At 39.1% G+C, this 20488-nt stretch overlaps 1 protein-coding gene across 1 annotated transcript in view; it reads left to right on the forward strand.

Annotated features, from left to right (window-relative positions):
* Nucleotides 1-1956: 1956 nt before the first annotated feature.
* INTS4 (integrator complex subunit 4) overlaps nucleotides 1957-20488 on the forward strand; it is a 130077-nt gene continuing 111545 nt past the window's right edge. The window contains exons 1-2 of the mRNA XM_059930719.1: nucleotides 1957-2160; nucleotides 13177-13371. Coding sequence (XP_059786702.1) covers nucleotides 2107-2160; nucleotides 13177-13371 — 249 coding nt within the window. The 5' untranslated portion in view covers nucleotides 1957-2106. The remainder of the gene's footprint in view (nucleotides 2161-13176; nucleotides 13372-20488) is intronic.

A 20488-nucleotide genomic window follows, 5' to 3' on the forward strand; every position in this document is an offset into this window, starting at 1 on the left:
TTCAATCCCTGGTCAGAGAACTGAGATCCTGCAAGCTGTGTGGTGCAGCCAAAAAACAAACAAACAAAAAGAATGACATAGCCATTGAGGATATGACATAAACTGGTTACAATCAATTAGGTCCAAGATAGCAGAAGATTCACCGTCCAGTAGACCTTGAGCCTCATTATATGCTCATTGTAATACATTAGCATATGCCAAATGACACACCTACAGGCGCCTACAGTTCCAAGGCAGACCACAAAAGGCCAAAAAGTGGGCAGTGGCCCAGTTCTTGGAAATCCCCATCCCTTCCCCAAAATAGTTGAATAATCCTCCCACTCACTAGCCTATGAAATTACTCAGCCCACAAAAACCATCTACCCCATATTTCAGGGCCTCTCATCTTCTGAGATGGCTCACACTCTGTGGAGTGTGTTTCTCCCACCACCGCTCTCACTTTTTGAGATGGACTGCATTCTGTCTATGGGATGTTGTATCTCTCTAAATAATCCATGTCTTCCGTATCGCATTGCCTCTCGCTGAATTCCTTCTGCGCTGAGACATAAAGAACCTGAGCTTCAGTAAGTCCTGACACCAGGTGAGCAATTTTAATTAAAAGACAGTGGGTTTGAGTCCCAGTCAGAGTTTTGGCTGAGTAAAAGTCCCAGCCCATGGGTTCAAATCCAAGTGTGAGTTTCGGCTGGGTTCAATCCCATCTGAGTTGTGCAGTCTGAAGCTTTGTTGCTTAACCCTTGGCCTCAGAATTCTTTCCACTCTCCCTTAGCTGTCAGAGGATGGCTTGAGCCCTTAAAGGATAGGTAGCTTTTGAACAACTGGAGTGAGAAAGCAAGAAGTACCCTAGGCTGGGGCAGGGGTGGGGGTGGTGGCATCCAGCTTCCTGTAAGCAGGTAGGGTAGGGGGGCCCCAGAGAAAGAATCAGGCATGGCTTTCTTGACATAAGGGAAGCAATTTTTAGCCTAAGCCATTTTGTGACCTAAGCCTGACCACATCTGTCCTTGAATAGGTCTTGGTAATTAATTAAGTGAGGGAATGCAGGAACAAAGGAAAAGCAGTCAAGAAACAAGTTTCTGGGACTTCCCCAGTGGTCCAGTGGTTAAGACTCAGAGCTTCCACTGCAGGGGGTGCAGGATCGATCCCTGGTTGGGGGACTAATATCCCGCATGCCATGAGCCATGGCAAAAAAAAAAAAAAAAGAAACAAGTTTCTCCCCAAGGCATATACATAACAATCTGATACATGTCTTCGGGTTCTACAGGAACTAAGACTCCCCACCCAGGTGGAGGATGGAATGATGATGTCGACCCTCCTGACTTCAATCAACTAAAGCCTGGACTCTGTTGACCTCTGCCCCAATTCTACGATGAATTCTCCTCTGCTCAAGCCCCTTCATGAATAGGTACGCTCCCTTAGCTTAACGCCTCCCCAATTTTCCTGTTTGGAGACATACTGCATTGGGGAAAATTCTTTGTTTTCCTTACTTGCTCCAAGTAATATATCCTTCCTTATTCCGAACTTTGGCTTAGTCGTGTCTTTTGGGTTCACTAAGGTGAACCAGTTTTCCAGTAACGGCTTGACCAAGAGGAGAGTGCAGGCAACATACAGATGGCAAATATTGTGAACAGCAATGGATGAGGCGAACGTCAGTTTGACCTTCCCTTATCTCCTGAGTCAAAATCCTTACACAGCTCCAGGTTTTGTCTCTAGCTCTGGAAAGCTCCACCTCTGCCCTTTACCGGAGAGTACTTCCTCCCTCCCCGGGCTCAGTTCCCCCGCCAGTCTCTCCGTCACTCAGACCAACAGCAAGCTCCCCAAATCCCCCATTGGCTCCTCTAGCCTTTCCGACCCGGCTCCTCCCACCAGAAGCCCAGCCCCCTGCGCTACGCTCTCGCTCTGGCTTACCTTCCTCCGGCGCAGGTGGCGTAGGCGGCCAAATCCGGCGGCGCAGCTGCAGGGCAGTCGAGCAGCCGGAAGCGGCCTCTCTTTCCCGGAACCCCACTGCCTTGTGGGACCGTTGCTGGTTCCTCCAGCCTGGGCAGGTTTTCCGGACTCTTCCGCTCCACCTCTCTCCTCGGGTACGGAAGCTGAGAGGGTGTGAGGACTGCCATGGCGGCGCACCTCAAGAAGCGGGTGTACGAGGAATTCACTAAGGTGGTTCAGGTAAGCTCTGGAAGGAAAGGTCCCGGGACCGGTCTGGGGTAGGGGCAGGTTCTCCACGCCCCAGGCACTTTGCCAGACCAGGCGCCACAAAGCTGGGTTGAGTGCCTACTGCTTTGGTAGGCAGCCTCTCTGAGGCTACACTTTAGTGGGCGTGTCGTTTGCCGCTGCTGTTGTCAGCATTAATACGTGCAGTCTGACACTAAAAAATTATTAGAAGAAACAAACAGCGCTTTACAATCTACGAAAATATCTTATTCGTTACTTCATTTTATTGGTATTACATTAGCATCCTCGTTTTACAGATGAGGACTTTGAGGCTTCCGGTGGAGTATGAGGACACAGAGCCAGTTAGTGGCAAATTGCCTCCCAACTCCCGTTACAAAAAAAGCGCCCAAGGACAAGTTGGCTGTATGCAGAGCTCTAAGGGATTGGAAGAGGAGTCGATAGAAATCCTCAAGACCCAGTCAGAGCAGGCGAGGGTCACAGGCTTCATAGGGGTGGAACTTTCTGTTGGTAGAACAGTTCACCTAGGAAGGAGGGTAATACCTTCCTCCTTTAGAGTTGTTTAAGGACTGGTGGGCCAAATCCGTGTCAGCAGTCAGTGATTCTCCTTGCACTTCCTCATAGATATAGCTGAAGTAGTGGTTGATCCCACGTCATACCTTGTGTTGTGCTTCTCAAACTTTGTGTATCCAATTCACCTGGGGTCTTTTTAAAATATAGATTCTACTCAGTAAGTAAATCGGGCCGGGGAGGTGAGGCAATAATCTGCATTTCTGAGAAGCCCTCAATTGATACCAGTCAGTAGCATCCTTCCGTCCATAGACTTGTGGAGTAGCAAGCTTTAGACCATCCAGCAGGACACTGATCCTTAAACATTTCATTTATTCCTTCAACAAGAGTTTACTGAGTAAAAGAGTGGTTACTACGTATTAGGTATGGTAAAAGGTGCTGAGCTACAAAGTCCAATACACATTAGGGTCCCTGTCCTTTAGGAACTCACAGGCGAGTGGGAGATGCGGAATGGCGTATCTGTGATTATAGTACAAAGAGGTAATTGCATCGACAGATCAAGTCTTCCTCTTTTTACAGCTACTTGTTTTTTTTTAAATAAATTTATTTATTTATTTTTGGCTGCGTTGGGTCTTGGTTGCTGCGCGCGGGCTTTTTCTAGTGGCGGCGAGTTGGGGCTACTCCGTTGCGGTGCGCGGGCTTCTCATTGCGGTGGCTTCTCTTGTTGCGGAGCACGGGCTCTAGGCGCGCGGGCTTAAGTAGTTGTGGCACACGGGCTCAGTAGTTGTGATTTGCAGGCTGTAGAGAGCAGGCTCAGTAGTTGTGGCGCACGGGCTTAGTTGCTCCGTGGCGTGTGGTATCCTCCTGGACCAGGGCTCGAACCCGTGTCTCCTGCATTGGCAGGCGGATTCTTAGCCACTGTGCCACAAGGGAAGCCCCCCCCCCCCTTTTTTTTAACAGCTACTTCTTTTTGTAAAAAATCCCTAGCCAAACTCCCTAGCTCTTTGTGATTTAACAGTATTCCTTCTAGCTGTATTACTGCCGTTTTTGTTTTGTGGACACTTTGTGACATATTCCCATTGTGTGTAGGGAGGTTAGTTTGCTTCTTATTCTTGTTTTTTTCTGAAAATAACCTTGATATTTACCTTGACACTCTTTTGTTGCTCCTTTTTATGTGAAATTAGTTTTCCTCAACTTTTAAAATGAGTCAACATTCAGGAAAGCTTTTTGGCTTCACAGAGCTCCCTCTTCTGTGGCTTGCTTTTTGGGATTTCCTGGCTCTGTTTCCTTTGCCCCCCCCCCCTTTTTAAAAAATTGTGGCAAAATATATATAACACAGAATTTATCATTTTAACCATTTTTTAAGTGTAGGGTTCAGTGGCATTAAGTACTTTCACTTTGTTGTGCAGTGTCACTTCCTTTCTTTCCAGTATTCTGTTGTTCCCCCTTACCAAGACTACTCACCCCTCCTCCAGCATGCCACGTGTTTGCACCTCTCCAAACTTTTGTATCTATTGTCTCTTTTACATAGAACGGATGTCATGCTTCCCTCTCTCTTTGTTCTCCACCCAGTGGACTTATATTTTTGCTTTAGTCTCTCCTCCCCTGCTTCTGTAGCACTCATCTGTTTGTACTTATCACTCAGTGCTACTATAATTACTAGTGTACATATCTCCCCACCAGTTTGGGCTCCTTGAGGGCAGAGATGATGTGTGGTTCATCTGTGTTCCCTCGATAGACCATAAGGCCTGGCTCACTAAAATGTTATTGATGGTTGAATGATAGCAGATATTGGTCTGTCCTTCTCCTTATATACTCCCTAGGGAAAAAAAATCTTTCCAATCTTTTGACCTAACTGCAGCCCAGATAACACTGAAGACCAAATTTGTGTGGAATAGGATGGAAATGGGTAAAGATTTTAAGAGAAGAGCTCATTTCTTCACTTCATTGTTCATGCATCGTTACCATGGAGTGATGAAATGAGATCTTACTGCTTCTGTTATTTTTGCTCTGCTATGAAGATGAGGGAGAGAGAACTGATATGTATCTAGTGCTTATTATGTGTTTGCACAATAAAGACATTATACTTTAGACTTCTTAAATATCCCTATGATGTAGGTATTGTATTTCTTTTCATAGAAGAAGGAGAAGGCCTCCTCTAGCTAGTAAGTGGTAATTGAACTCAAATTCCTCTGACTTCAAAGCCCTTGGTCTTTTTATCATGCCATGCCATGTTCCTGTCTAGAATAATCCTAGTCTCTTCTCTGTAGAAGTGAAGATTTGTAAAGAGGTGATTGCTCAAGGTATCATTATGATGCATCAAGCATTAAGGAAAAGTTTTTTTTTGAATTTTATTTTATTTTTAATACAGCAGGTTATTAGTTATCTTTTTTATATGTATTAGTGTATATATGTCAATCCCAATCTCCCAATTCATCCCACCACCACCCCTCACCCCTTTCCCCCTTTGGTGTCCATACATTTGTTCTCTACATCTGTGTCTCCATTTCTGCATGCAAACTGGTTCACCTGTACCATGTTTCTAGATTCCACATATATGCGTTAATATACAATATTTGTTGTTCTCTTTCTGACTTACTTCACTCTGTATGACAGTTTCTAAGTCCATCCATGTCTCTACAAATGACCCAATTTCGTTCCTTTTTATGTCTGAGTAATATTCCATTGTATGTATGTACCACATCTTCTTTATCCATTCGTCTGTCTGTGTGGGCATTTAGGTTGCTTCCATGACCTGGCTATTGTAAATAGTGCTTCAGTGAACATTGGGGTGCATGTGTCTTTGAATTGTGGTTTTCTCCAGGTATATGCCCAGTAGTGGGATTGCTGGGTCATATGGTGATTCTATTTTTAGTTTTTTAAGGAAACGCCATACTGTTCTCCATAGTGGCTGTATTAATTTACATTCCCACCAACAGTGCAAGAGGATTCCCTTTTCTCCACACTCTCTCCAGCATTTGTTGTTTGTAGATTTTCTGATGATGCCCATTCTGACTGGTGTGAGGTGATACCTCATTGTAGTTTTGATTTGCATTTCTCTAATGATTAGTGATGTTGAGCATCCTTTCATGTGTTTGTTGGCAATCTGTATGTCTTCTTTGGAGAAATGTCTATTTAGGTCTTATGTCCATTTTTTTTTTTTTTTTTTTAATGTCTGAAACATTTATATTAACATATTTCCATACATATTTCCATACAAATACAAATATGATTTTTAGAAATTTCATGTAATGTCTGAAACATTTATATTAACATGTTTCCATACAAATAACCCAATGAAAGTTTAGTATTAGTTGTTTTGTTTGTTTTTTTATACTGCAGGTTCTTATTAGGCATCAGTTTTATACACATCAGTGTATACATGTCAATCCCAATCGCCCAATTCAGCACACCACCATCCCCACCCCACTGCAGTTTTCCCCCCTTGGTGTCCATATGTCCATTCTCTACATCTGTGTCTCAACTTCTGCCCTGCAAACTGGCTCATCTGTACCATTTTTCTAGGTTCCGCATACATGCATTAATATACGATATTTGTTTTTCTCTTTCTGACTTACTTCACTCTGTATGACAGTCTCTAGATCCATCCACGTCTCAACAAATGACTCAATTTCGTTCCTTTTTATGGCTGAGTAATATTCCATTGTATATATGTACCACAACTTCTTTATCCATTCGTCTGTTGATGGGCATTTAGGTTGCTTCCATGACCTGGCTATTGTAAATAGTGCTGCAATGAACATTCGGGTGCATGTGTCTTTTTGAATTACGGTTTTCTCTGGGTATATGCCCAGTAGTGGGATTGCTGGGTCATATGGTAATTCTATTTTTAGTTTTTTAAGGAACCTCCATATTGTTCTCCATAGTGGCTGTATCATTTTACATTCCCACCAACAGTGCAAGAGGGTTCCCTTTTCACCACACCCTCTCCAGCATTTGTTGTTTGTAGATTTTCTGATGATGCCCATTCTAACAGGAGTGAGGTGATACCTCATTGTAGTTTTGATTTGCATTTCTCTAATAATTAGTGATGTTGAGCATCTTTTCATGTGCTTCGTGGCCATCTGTATGTCTTCTTTGGAGAAATGTCTATTTAGGTCTTCTGCCCATTTTTGGATTGGGGTGTTTGTTTCTTTGATATTGAGCTGAATGAGCTGTTTATATATTTTGGAGATTAATCCTTTGTCCGTTGATTCATTTGCGAATATTTTCTCCCATTCTGAGGGTTGTCTTTTCGTCTTGTTTATGGTTTCCTTTGCTGTGCAAAAGCTTTGAAGTTTCATTAGGTCCCACTTGTTTATTTTTGTTTTTATTTCCATTACTCTAGGAGGTGGATCCAAAAAGATCTTGCTGTGATTTATGTCAAAGAGTGTTCTTCCTATGTTTTCCTCTAAGAGTTTTATAGTGTCCAGTCTTATATTTAGGTCTCTAATCCATTTTGAGTTTATTTTTGTGTATGGTGTTAGGGAGTATTCTAATTTCATTCTTTTACATGTAGCTGTCCAGTTTTCCCAGCACCACTTATTGAAGAGACTGTCTTTTCTCCATTGTATATCTTTGCCTCCTTTGTCATAGATTAGTTGACCATAGGTGCGTGGGTTAATCTCTGGGCTTTCTATCTTGTTCCATTGATCTATGTTTCTGTTTTTGTGCCAGTACCATATTGTCTTGATTACTGTAGCTTTGTAGTATAGTCTGAAGTCAGGGAGTCTGATTCCTCCAGCTCCATTTTTTTGCCTCAAGACTGCTTTGCCTATTCGGGGTCTTTTGTGTCTCCATACAAATTTTAAGATGATTTGTTCTAGCTCCGTAAAAAATGCCATTGGTAATTTGATAGGGATTGCATTGAATCTGTAGATTGCTTTGGGTAGTATACTCATTTTCACAATATTGATTCTTCCAATCCAAGAACATGGTATATCTCTCCATCTGTTGGTATCATCTTTAATTTCTTTCATCAGTGTCTTATAGTTTTCTGCATACAGGTCTTTTGTCTCCCTAGGTAGGTTTATTCCTAGGTATTTTATTCTTTTTGTTGCAATGGTAAATGGGAGTGTTTCCATAATTTCTCTTTCAGATTTTTCATCATTAGTGTATAGGAATGCAAGAGATTTCTGTGCATTAATTTTGTATCCTGCAACTTTACCATATTCATTAATTAGCTCTAGCAGTTTTCTGGTGGCAGTTTTAGGATTCTCTATGTATAGTATCATGTCATCCGCAAACAGTGACAGTTTTACTTCTTCTTTTCCAATTTGTATTCCTTTTATTTCTTTTTCTTCTCTGATTGCCGTGGCTAGGACTTCCAAAACTATGTTGAATAATAGTGGTGAGAGTGGACATCCTTGTCTCGTTCCTGATCTTAGAGGAAATGCTTTCAGTTTTTCACCATTGAGAATGATGTTTGCTGTGGGTTTGTCATATATGGCCTTTATTATGTTGAGGTAGGTTCCCTCTATGCCCACTTTCTGGAGAGTTTTTATCAGAAATGGGTGTTGAATTTTGTCAAAAGCTTTTTCTGCATCTATTGAGATGATCATATGGTTTTTATTCTTCAATTTGTTAATATGGTGTATCACATTGATTGATTTGCGTATATTGAAGAATCCTTGCATCCCTGGGAGAAATCCCACTTGATCGTGGTGTATGATCCTTTTAATGTGTTGTTGGATTCTGTTTGCTAGTATTTTGTTGAGGATTTTTGCATCTATATTCATCAGTGATATTGGTCTGTAATTTTCTTTTTTTGTAGTGTCTTTGTCTGGTTTTGGTATCAGGGTGATGGTGGCCTCATAGAATGAGTTTGGGAGTGTTCCTTCCTCTGCAATTTTTTGGAAGAGCTTGAGAAGGATGGGTGTTAGCTCTTCTCTAAATGTTTGATAGAATTCACCTGTGAAGCCATCTGGTCCTGGACTTTTGTTTGTTGGAAGATTTTTAATCACAGTTTCAATTTCATTACTTGTGATTGGTCTGTTCATATTTTCTATTTCTTCCTGGTTCAGTCTTGGAAGGTTATACCTTTCTAAGAATTTGTCCATTTCTTCCAGGTTGTCCATTTTATTGGCATAAAGTTGCTTGTAGTAGTCTCTTAGGATGCTTTGTATTTCTGCAGTGTCTGTTGTAACTTCTCCTTTTTCATTTCTGATTTTATTGATTTGAGTCCTCTCCCTCTTTTTCTTGATGAGTCTGGCTAATGGCTTATCAATTTTGTTTATCTTCTCAAAGAACCAACTTTTAGTTTTATTGATCTTTGCTATTGTTTTCTTTGTTTCTATTTCATTTATTTCTGCTCTGATCTTTATGATTTCTTTCCTTCTGCTAACTTTGGGTTTTGTTTGTTCTTCTTTCTCTAGTTTCTTTAAGTGTAAGGTTAGATTGTTTACTTGAGCTTTTTCTTGTTTCTTTAGGTAGGCTTGTATAGCTATAAACTTCCCTCTTAGAACTGCTTTTGCTGCATCCCATAGGTTTTGGGTCGTCGTGTTTTCATTGTCATTTGTCTCTAGGTATTTTTTGATTTCCTCTTTGATTTCTTCAGTGATCTCTTGGTTATTTAGTAACGTATTGTTTAGCCTCCATGTGTTTGTCCTTTTTACGTTTTTTTCCCTGTAATTCATTTCTAATCTCATAGCGTTGTGGTCAGAAAAGATGCTTGATATGATTTCAATTTTCTTAAATTTACTGAGGCTTGATTTGTGACCCAAGATATGATCTATCTTGGAGAATGTTCCGTGCGCACTTGAGAAGAATGTGTAATCTGCTGTTTTTGGATGGAATGTCCGATATATATCAATTAAATCTATCTGGTCTATTGTGTCATTTAAAGCTTCTGTTTCCTTATTTATTTTCATTTTGGATGATCTGTCCATTGGTGTAAGTGAGGTGTTAAAGTCCCCCACTATTATTGTGTTACTGTCGATTTCCTCTTTTATAGCTGTTAGCAGTTGCCTTATGTATTGAGGTGCTCCTATGTTGGGTGCATATATATTTATAATTGTTATATCTTCTTCTTGGATTGATCCCTTGATCATTATGTAGTGTCCTTCCTTGTCTCTTGTAACATTTTTTAATTTAAAGTCTATTTTATCTGATATGAGTATAGCTACTCCAGCTTTCTTTTGATTTCCATTTGCATGGAATATCTTTTTCCATCCCATCACTTTCAGTCTGTATGTGTCCCTAGGTCTAAAGTGGGTCTCTTGTAGACAGCATATATATGGGTCTTGTTTTTGTATCCATTCAGCCAGTCTATGTCTTTTGGTTGGGGCATTTAATCCATTCACGTTTAAGGTAATTATCGATATGTATGTTCCTATGACCATTTTCTTAATTGTTTTGGGTTTGTTTTTGTAGGTCCTTTTCTTCTCTTGTGTTTCCCACTTAGAGAAGTTCCTTTAGCATTTGTTGTAGAGCTGGTTTGGTGGTGCTGAATTCTCTTAGCTTTTGCTTGTCTGTAAAGCTTTTGATTTCTCCATCAAATCTAAATGAGATCCTTGCCGGGTAGAGTAATCTTGGTTGTAGGTTCTTCCCTTTCATCACTTTAAGTATATCATGCCACTCCCTTCTGGCTTGCAGAGTTTCTGCTGAGAAATCAGCTGTTAACCTTATGGGAGTTCCCTTGTATGTTATTTGTCGTTTTTCCCTTGCTGCTTTCAATAATTTTTCTTTGTCTTTAATTTTTGCCACTTTGATTACTATGTGTCTCGGCGTGTTTCTCCTTGGGTTTATCCTGTATGGGACTCTCTGCGCTTCCTGGACTTGGGTGGCTATTTCCTTTCCCATGTTAGGGAAGTTTTCGACTATAATCTCTTCAAATATTTTCTCTGGTCCTTTCTCTCTCTCTTCTCCTTCTGGGACCCCTATAATGCGAATGTTGTTGCGTTTAATGTTGTCCCAGAGGTCTCTTAGGCTGTCTTCATTTCTTTTCATTCTTTTTTCTTTAGTCTGTTCCGCAGCAGTGAATTCCATCATTCTGTCTTCCAGGTCACTTATCCGTTCTTCTGCCTCAGTTATTCTGCTATTGATTCCTTCTAGTGTAGTTTTCATTTCAGTTATTGTATTGGTCATCTCTGTTTGTTTGTTCTTTAATTCTTCTAGGTCTTTGTTAATCATTTCTTGCATCTTCTCAATCTTTGCCTCCATTCTTATTCCAAGGTCCTGGATCATCTTCACTATCATTATTCTGAATTCTTTTTCTGGAAGGTTGCCTATCTCCACTTCATTTAGTTGTTTTTCTGGGGTTTTTTCTTGTTCCTTCATCTGGTACATAGCCCTCTGCCTTTTCATCTTCTCTATCTTTCTGTAACTGTGGTTTTTGGTCCACAGGCTGCAGGATTATAGTTTTTCTTGCTTCTGTTGTCTGCCCTCTGGTGGTTGAGGCTATCTAAGAGGCTTGATGGGAGGCTCTGGTGGTGGGTAGAGCTGACTCTTATGTCCATTTTTTAATTGGGTTGTTTGTTTTTTTAATATTGAGCTGCATGAACTGTTTATATATTTTGGAGATTAATCCTTTATCCGTTGATTTGTTTGCAAATATTTTCTCCCATTCTGAGGGTTGTCTTTTCATCTTGTTTATAGTTTCCTTTGCTGTGCAAAAGCTTTTTAGTTTCATTAGGTCCCATTTGTTTATTTTTGTTTTTATTTCCATTACTCTAGGAGTTGGTCAAAAAAGAGCTTGCTGTGATTTATGTCAGAGTGTTCTTCCTATGTTTTCCTCTAAGGGTTTTATACTGTCTGGTCTTACATTTAGGTCTTTAATCCATTTTGAGTTTATTTTTGTGTATGGTGTTAGGGAGTGTTCTAATTTCATTCTTTTGCCTGTAGCTGTCCAGTTTTCCCAGCACCAGTTACTGAAGAGACTGTCTTTTCTTCATTGTATATCCTTGCCTCCTTTGTTATAGATTAGTTGACCATAGGTGCGTGGGTTTATCTGTGGGCTTTCTATCCTGTTCCATTGATTTATATTTCTGTTTTTGTGCCAGTAGCATATTGTCTTGATTACTGTAGCTTTGTAGTATAGTCTGAAGTCAGGGAGTCTGATTCCTCCAGCTCCATTTTTCTTTCTCAAGACTGCTTTGGCTATTCGGGGTCTTTTGTGTCTCCATACAAGTTTTAAGATTTTTTGTTCTAGTTCTGTGAAAAATGCCATTGGTAATTTGATAGGGATTGCATTGAATCTGTAGATTGCTTTGGGTAGTATAGTCATTTTCACAATGTTGATTCTTCCAATCCAACAACGTGGTATATCTCTCCATCTGTTTGTGTCATCTTTGATTTCTTTCATCAGTGTCTTGCCGTTTTCTGAGTATAGGTCTTTTACCTCCTTATGTAGGTTTATTCCTAGGTATTTTATTCTTTTTATTGCAATGGTGAATGGGATTGTTTCCTTAATTTCTCTTTCTGATCTTTCGTTTTTAGTGTATAGGAATGCAAGTGATTTCTGTGCATTAATTTTGTAACCTACAACTTTACCAAATTCATTGATTAGCTTTAGTAGTTTTCTGATGATTACTATTGATTACAACTTTTATCTTCTGTTTTGATCCTCTGTATATCTACACACCAGGGCCTTACGTAAGCCCTGGAGTAACAGGTTCCCTTTTACATGAAGTTTTTGGCACTCATCATATGTAACAGATGCATCTAGAATAGTTCTAGTTATGCACCATCCTTGGGAAAATTGAGAAAATAGTTACTCAGCTAATTTTGTGTGTTCTGTGGTTCAGATGAGTATCCCTGATTGAGATAGACTAGTGGTAGGTCATCATTTCTGTTTTACAGATGATAAAAATGTGAATTATGACGTACTTAGAATAGAGCAGCAGAGTTGGAATCAGAGACAACTTCTAATTCCAAATCAATCATTCAGTAAATATTTGTTAAGTAGCTGCAGTTTGCTAGGCATATGGCAATGTATTTTTTTCCTACACTGACCATCCTTCTAATAAAGGTAGAATGATTTGGGTGAAAATAGTCATCTGTTATGAGAGGAAGATTTTTTTTCCTCAGTGTAAGCTGCAGACCATTCCCATCAGTTCTAGTTTTCTTAGGAGGCAAGGTGATCCTAGTAAGTGCCTCAGCACAGTCTGAATATATTTGTCGAATTGAGATTTCTTTTCTAATAAGGAGTGGAGCAGATCCTTTGTTGTCCTCTTAACCCTAAAGCTACAATAATCCTAAGAGATAGGCAGAACAAAATATTCGTGGACCTGCTTTACAGAGAAAGAAACTGAGACTTAGAGTAGTTAAATAACTTGCCCAAAGCTGTAGGAGCTAGTGAAAAGCAAAATTGGGACTCATAGCTTTGTCTCCAGTTGGCTCCTTTCCCAGTTCATAACACTGCTCTTTGTTTAGGCTGGGTCTGTTACGTAAATACATTATTTTGGTATAGGAAAAATTATTTCCATCAAACAAGGTAAAGTTAAATTTGCAAACTTTCTGTTTTCAGTCAATTTTTCATGTTTTATCTTTCCTACCCTCTTGCAGCAACAGCAGGAGGAAATTGCTACTAAGAAACTCCGACTGACAAAACCAAGTAAATCTGCAGCACTCCACATAGATCTGTGTAAGGCTACCTCCCCAGCAGATGCTTTGCAGTACCTACTTCAGTTTGCCAGGAAGCCTGTGGAGGCAGAAAGTGTGGAGGGAGTAGTCAGGATTCTCTTGGAACATTATTACAAGGTAAGAATGTGTTGAGGACCTGATGGGAGTGTGTATGGGAGTGTGTATAAGAGTTGTATCATGTGTCTGCAGAATGGGTTAATATGCAAAATAAATAATAATGTTCATTCAGCAGTCTTTTACTGAGTGTCTTCCATGTGCTAGGCACTGTGGATACAGAGATAAAAAAGATCCAAAAAGATCCTATCATCAGAAGCTTACAGGGGCTTCCCTGGTGGCAGAGTGGGGACACGGGTTCCAGCCCTGGTCCGGGAAGATCCCACATGCTGTGGAGCAACTAAGCCCGTGCACCACAGCTACTGAAGCCCGCACACCTGGAGCCTGTGCTCCACAGCAAGGGAAGCCACTGCATTGAGAAGCCCGTGCACCGCAATGAAGAGTAGCCCCTGCTTGCGGCAACTAGAGAAAGCCCACAGGCAGCAACGAAAACCCAATGCAGTCCCCCCCCCCAAAAAAAAAAGAAGCTTACAGTATCTAGATGGAAACAGATGTGAATGATAAAATGCATCAAATTGCTCAGAGTACTGAGAGAGTGCATTGGAGCACAAAGGAGGAGTTAACTTCAACCATGACCCTTCTGTAACCAGGTTTGTCTCTGGCATACAGTCCTCTCATCCTGCTGTTACTGCTTTAATTCAAGGCCCTCATATCAAACTGCAATAGCCATTTTTTAATTTTTAGCTGTTTTTTAGCTAAGTGGCATTTTATTTCTCTATTTTCATGGGTTAGAAAAAAACATCAGTTCATGCATAGTTAAATACAGGAAATATTTTAAGCAGAAAATGAAACTTGCAAAATGCATTTATTTTTCAGTTTTTATTTGTAAGTAAGATCTGAAGTAAAAGAAGAAATAATTTTCAAATATTTAAATCATAGATGACTTCGAATTTTAAACTTTAGTATGAAAATTACTGAGCTTATAGAAAAGTAGAGAATACTGTATGAACTGCCAAATACCCATCTTTGGGATTAAATAGTTATTAATATTTTGTCAAATTTGCTCAATTTGTTTTCCTGAAGTTTTTTTAAAGTATCATAATATTTTTCCCTAAATAGTTCAGTAAATACCTCTTAAAAAGGGACACTTAAAAAATATAACCATCTGACCACCTCAAGTAAAATTAAATTGCTCCTTAACGTCATCTAACAAATAGTCCATATTCAAATTTCTCTAGTTGTTCCCAAAATATCTTGTTATAGCTGATTTGTTCAAATCGAAATGCAAACTGTCTCCACACATGGCATTTGCTTTTTTGAAAATCTAGAACAATTTTTATTATTTTGGTGACATTGACCTGTTAAAGAAATTTGGTCAGTTGTTTTTTAAAATGCCTTGTTTTCTGAATTTATTTACTTTCTTGGTTAACTTGCTCCTCTATCTCCTGTATTTACTGTGAACTGAAAGTTAGATCTATAGACTTTGTTAGATCCCAGGTAAGCATATTTTTGAGAATTTTAAGAATACTTTATAGGTGATGATTTGTACTTCATATTTGCATCGGTCAGGATGCATATGTCTTGAAGTCCACCTTGCTTCCTATCTTTTTCCCTTTAGTCTTTCTTTACATATAGAATGTTCTAGCTTAATCAGAATGCTTGCAGTTTTCCAAAGACCTTGTATGTTTTCAGAAATCAGTGTCTTTTCACATGTTGTTACCTCAGCCACTGCCCTGTGATCTGGTCTGCCATTTTCTCTGTCAAGTATATTCTTTCCTCAGAGTCTTTCCACTTATGCTTCCTTCTGCCTGGAACACTTCCCTGAGATGTTCATATGTGTATTTCCCACACTTCATTCAAGTCTTTGCTCATATGTTACTTTTTCATTAAGGCCTTCCTTTATCCCTCTGTTTGAAACTCTGTATCCCACTCCAGCACTTTCTAGCCCCTTCCTTGATTTTGTTTTCTCCGTAGCACTTACCATTTTCTAATATTGTATATAATTTTCTCATTTATTTTGTTCCTGCCCATTTCCCTGTACTAGGATATAAGCTCTTCTTGAGCAATATGGGATTTTTTTTTCCTTCCAGTTTTATTGAGATATAATAGACATACAGCACTGTATAAGTTTAAAGTCGCAACATAATGATTTGACTTACATACATCATGAAATGATGACCACAGTAAGTTTAGTGAACATCCATCATCTCATACAGATCCAAAATTAAAGAAATAGAAAAAAAAAATTTTTCCCTTGTGTTGAGAACTCTTAGGATTTACTCTCTTAACAACTTTTAATATATAACATACAGCAGTGTTAATTATATTTATCATGTTGTATGTTACATCCCTAGTACTTATTTATCTTATAACTGGAAGTTTGTACCTTTTGACTGCCTTCATCCAGTTCCCCTCCCCCCACCTCTGCCTCTGGTAACCACAGATCTGATCTCCTTTTCTATGGGTTTGTTTTTAAACTATAACTGACCTACAACACTATGTTAGTTCCTGTTACACAGTATAGTGATTCAGTATTTCTATACATTTCAAAATGATCACCACAATAAGTTGAGTTATGATCTGTCACCATACAAAATATTAAATAGTTATTGACTATATTCCCCACCCTGTACATTTCATACCCATGACTCATTTATTTTGCAACTGGAAGTTTGTATCGCTTAATCTTCCTCACCTATTTCTCTCCTCCCCCCCCCAATCCCTTCCCCTCTGGCAAACACCTATGTATCTCGATATCTATGACTCTCTTTCTGTTTTGTTGTGTTTATTCATTTGTTTTGTTTTGTTGATTCCACATGTAAGTGAAATCATACGGTGTTTGTCTTTCTCTGACTTATTTCACTTAGCATAATACCCTCTCGGTCCATCCATGTTGTCGCAAATAGCAAGGTTTCCTTCTTTTTTATGGCTGAGTAATATTCCATTGTGTATATGAATCACGTCTTCTTTATCCATACATTTATTTATGGGCACTTAACGTTGCTTCCGAATCTTGGCTATGATAATGCTGCAACAAACATAGGGGTGCGTATATCTTTTGGAATTAGTATTTTCGTTTTCTTCTGATAAATACCCAGGGGTGGAATTGCTGGACTGTATGGAATTTTGTTTTCAACTTTTTGTTATGGAACATTTCAAATATATATACAATTAGAGAGAATAGTTTAATTCCCATGTACTCATTACCCAGCTTCAACAATTATCATTTTATGTCCAAATTTGTTTTATTCCCACCCTCACTCCTACTGTCCACTTCCATTTCCTCCACTCTCACCCTCTACCGGATTCTTATGAAACAAATTCCTGGCATCGTATCATTTTATTCATAAATTTCAGTTTATATCTCTAAACAATAAAGACTCTTTTTAAAAGCATAATCACAATACCGTTACCATGTCTAAAAGAAAAATTGGACTCAGGCATTCTGATGTCAGACCCCAAGCTCTTTAACCAGGCCATGCTGCGTGCATTAGTCTAGCAGATTCTAGCCCCAAAGGAAAGGAGGAGGGATGGCAAATGGGTCCAGTTCTAGATTGATGACCATAGTGTTTTTTTATTCTTTCTTCTATTTTATCCGGAAATGTGGTATCTTGTATTTTAGTAGATAACTACTTTGGCTTCTGCTTTTCTTATCCAAGGTTTTCTGTAGTTGAACTTGTTAATATTTCACATGAGGGGTTCTTCACTTATACTACTGTGTTAGTTGCTGTGGAGGATGTTGAAGAACTGTGAGACATGTTCTTTGTCCTTTAAGGGCCAGTAGTATAGTTGGTAGATCAAATAATATATGTGATATATAGATGGTAAGGGCTTGAGTTATGCATTTATTTATTTTTTTCATTCACTCTAAGTGTTCTGAATACTAATTCTGTGCCAGGCCTTGTGCTTCATGTTGATGATACAGAGATTAATATATGATCCCTGATCTGAGTCTAGTTGGGTAGATTAAACAAAAAATGGATAATAATACAATGTCATAGGTGCTATGAAATCTGAGACAGGTTATGATATAACTTTAAAGAAGAGGGTAATCAATTTTACTTGGGAGCATGGGCCTAGAAGAGCATTATAGAGTAGTGATGCTTGAGATGAATCTTAATCAGATTTTGGGCAGTTGGAAAGTAGGAGGAAAGACGTTTTAGAAAGAAGGAGCAATTGTGAGCAAAGGCATTGAGATGTGAAATAACTTGTCACGTTAGAAGAAATACAGGTAGTTTGGCTGGTGTAGATTTTATTTTATTATTTTTTAAATTAATTAATTAATTATTTTTGGCTGCGTTGGATCTTTGTTGCTGTGTGTGGGCTTTCCCTAGTTGCAGCGAGCGGGGGCTACTCTTCATTGCGGTGGCTTCTCTTGTTGCAGAGCACGGGCTCTAGGCCCACGGGCTTCAGTAGTCGTGCCATTTGGGCTCAGTAGTTGTGGCTTGTGGGCTCTAGAGCTCAGGCTCAGTAGTTGTGGCACACGGGCTTAGTTGCTCCATGGCATGTGGGATCTTCCCGGACCAGGGCTCGAACCCGTGTCTCCTGCATTGGCAGGCGGATTCTTAACCACTGCGCCACCAGGGAAGTCCCTGGTGTAGATTTTAGATTGAGAACTCTTTAAGAGATTAGACTAGAAATCTTGTCTAATGGAAGGTTCTTGTATTCTACCTTGGGGGTTTTTGTTTTAGACATGTCACTCTGGGGGGCGGTATGGAGGATGGAGGAACTGAATGAGGGCAAGACGGGAGTTAGTGTGACCAACTAGGAGACTGATAAGTCTACAGCAAGATGAGGAAAGCCTGAACAAGGACAATTTTAATAGTGAGAAGAGCAGTTATTAGAGAGGCCTTCCCCTGAGGCAGTTTTAAGCTTAGGCATGAAGGGTACCAGGGGATAATTTCAGAAAGTAGAAGAACTTGAGTGAAGTACCTAGATGAAGAAAGAATGTTACTAGGTCAGATACTCTCTTGCCTCCTTGCCTTCCTCTTATCTGCTAGACTTAGTACTTCTGTTTTCTCTGCTGCTCCCTTGTGTTTGGAGGTCTGTGACTCCATTCCAGACCATTGAAAGGCTATGTATCTTTTCTGTCCTCTTTCACTGCAGAATTAGGGTATTTGACTAATCTATTGTCTCTGAAAGACGATTACTTGATTTGATGATGTTATTTTAATGATTTGAAGTCCGTAAAGAATTGGCTTTTATTTGTGTTCAAAACTGCATTTGGTATCTCCCTTCATTCTCCAGTCTACCTTACAGCAAGAAATGTACCACCAACAATATAGACCCTTAAATCAGAAACCCAAGAAGGATCCTATATATAACCCTCACCCTTTCCTCTCTCCATATTCCCTTCCTCACCAACTCATGTTGATTTTACCTTCTAAATATCTCTTAAGTCCATCTACCTCTCTGTTTCCATTACTTCAGTAATATAAACAACTGTCATATTTTTAATTTATTATTATTATTTTTTAATTTTTTGGCTGCACCACACAGCATCAGGATCTTAGTTCCCCAACCAGGGGTCGAACCTGCACCCCCTGCAGTGGAAGTGCAGAGTCTCAACCACTGGACCACCAGGGAAGTCCCAACTATCATATTTTTAAGCTTTATTATGAAATATAATATGTAAAGAATACGTAGAAAAACCTCATATAGCCTATTGATCAACATGAACACAGTATATGACTACCATCCAGGTCAAGAAATGGAATATAATCAGCCTCCCATAGGCCCCCTCAAAACTCCTTCTAATTATTTCTCCCCCGTTTCCCAAAGATAACCACTACTCTCCTGACTTTCGGGGTAAAAACTGCCTTTTAAAAAATTTTTTACCATTTAAACTTGTACTAAATACAGATTTATTTGGTAAAAAAACACTCCTTTCCTTCCTTCCTTCTTTCCTCCCTCCCTCCCTCCCTCTCTGTATGTATCTTTATGTGTGACTTTTGCTCAAAATTCTGAGATTTATCTATATTGTTAACTGTAGCTGTAGTTCATTCATTTTTACTACAGTATAAGATTTCATTGTATGAATATACCATAATTTATTTATTCATTCTATTATTGATGGACATTTAGACTGTTTCCAGTTTTTAGCTATTATAAGAAATATTGCCACAAACATTTTTGTACAAGTTTCTTGGTGTCCATGGCTTGCATTTCTGTGTGGTATATACCCTGGAGTGGAATTACTGAGCCAACTGTTTTCCAAAGTGGTAATACCAATTTACACTCGTATTAGCACTGTGTGAGAGTTCCAGTTGTTCCACATACTTTCCAATAGCTGGAATTGATTTTCTTCATTTTGACAATTCCTGTGGATGTGTAGTCATTGTGGCTTTAATTTTCATTCCTTAGATTACTATAAAGGGGAACAACTTTAATATGTTTAACTTGATATTCTTTTGGGTAATACCTATTTATGTCTCTTGCCTATTTTTACAAATTTTTTTTTTCCCTTATTGCTTTGTGGGAATTCTTTATATTCTGGGTACAAGTTCTTTGGTTATACATGTTACAAATATCTTCTCCCTTTTTAGTCCCTTAATGTTGTATTTTGATGAAAATAAGTTCTTAATGTAACCCAATTTGACAGTCTTTTCAGTTATATTTTGTGCTTTTCTTGTCTGATTGATATAAGAAGGGTTTGCCTACCCTAGTTCATTAAGACATTTTGCTACATTATTACTAGAAGCTTATTATTTGTTTTTCATACATGGAATTGATTTGTGTGTGTGATGCTTTGGTGTATGGAAGTCCAAATGTCCCAGCACCATTTATTGAAAAGAATGTCCTTTCCCCATTGTTTTGCAGTACCACCTTTGTGGTAAATTAAGTGTCTGTATATGGGTGGGTATGTTTCAGGGCTGTCTATTCTACTGGTCTATTTGTCTATTCTTATGCCAATACCATGCTGTCTTAGCATAACATTATAATAAATCTTGACATCTGGTAGGACAGCTTCTCCCACCTTGCTCTTCTTTAAGAATATATTAATTGTTCTTGGTCTTTTAATTTCTATATAAATTTTGAGCCGGACCAGGGCTCGAACCCGTGTCCCCTGCATTGGCAGGCGGATTCTTAACCACTGCACCACCAGGGAAGTCCTTTTGTACATCTTTTTGTTAGTTATTCCTAGATAGTTAATATTGTGTTATTGTAAATGATATGTTTA

Source organism: Balaenoptera ricei, chromosome 8 (genome assembly GCF_028023285.1).
Source record: "Balaenoptera ricei isolate mBalRic1 chromosome 8, mBalRic1.hap2, whole genome shotgun sequence".
Lineage (NCBI taxonomy): Eukaryota > Metazoa > Chordata > Mammalia > Artiodactyla > Balaenopteridae > Balaenoptera > Balaenoptera ricei.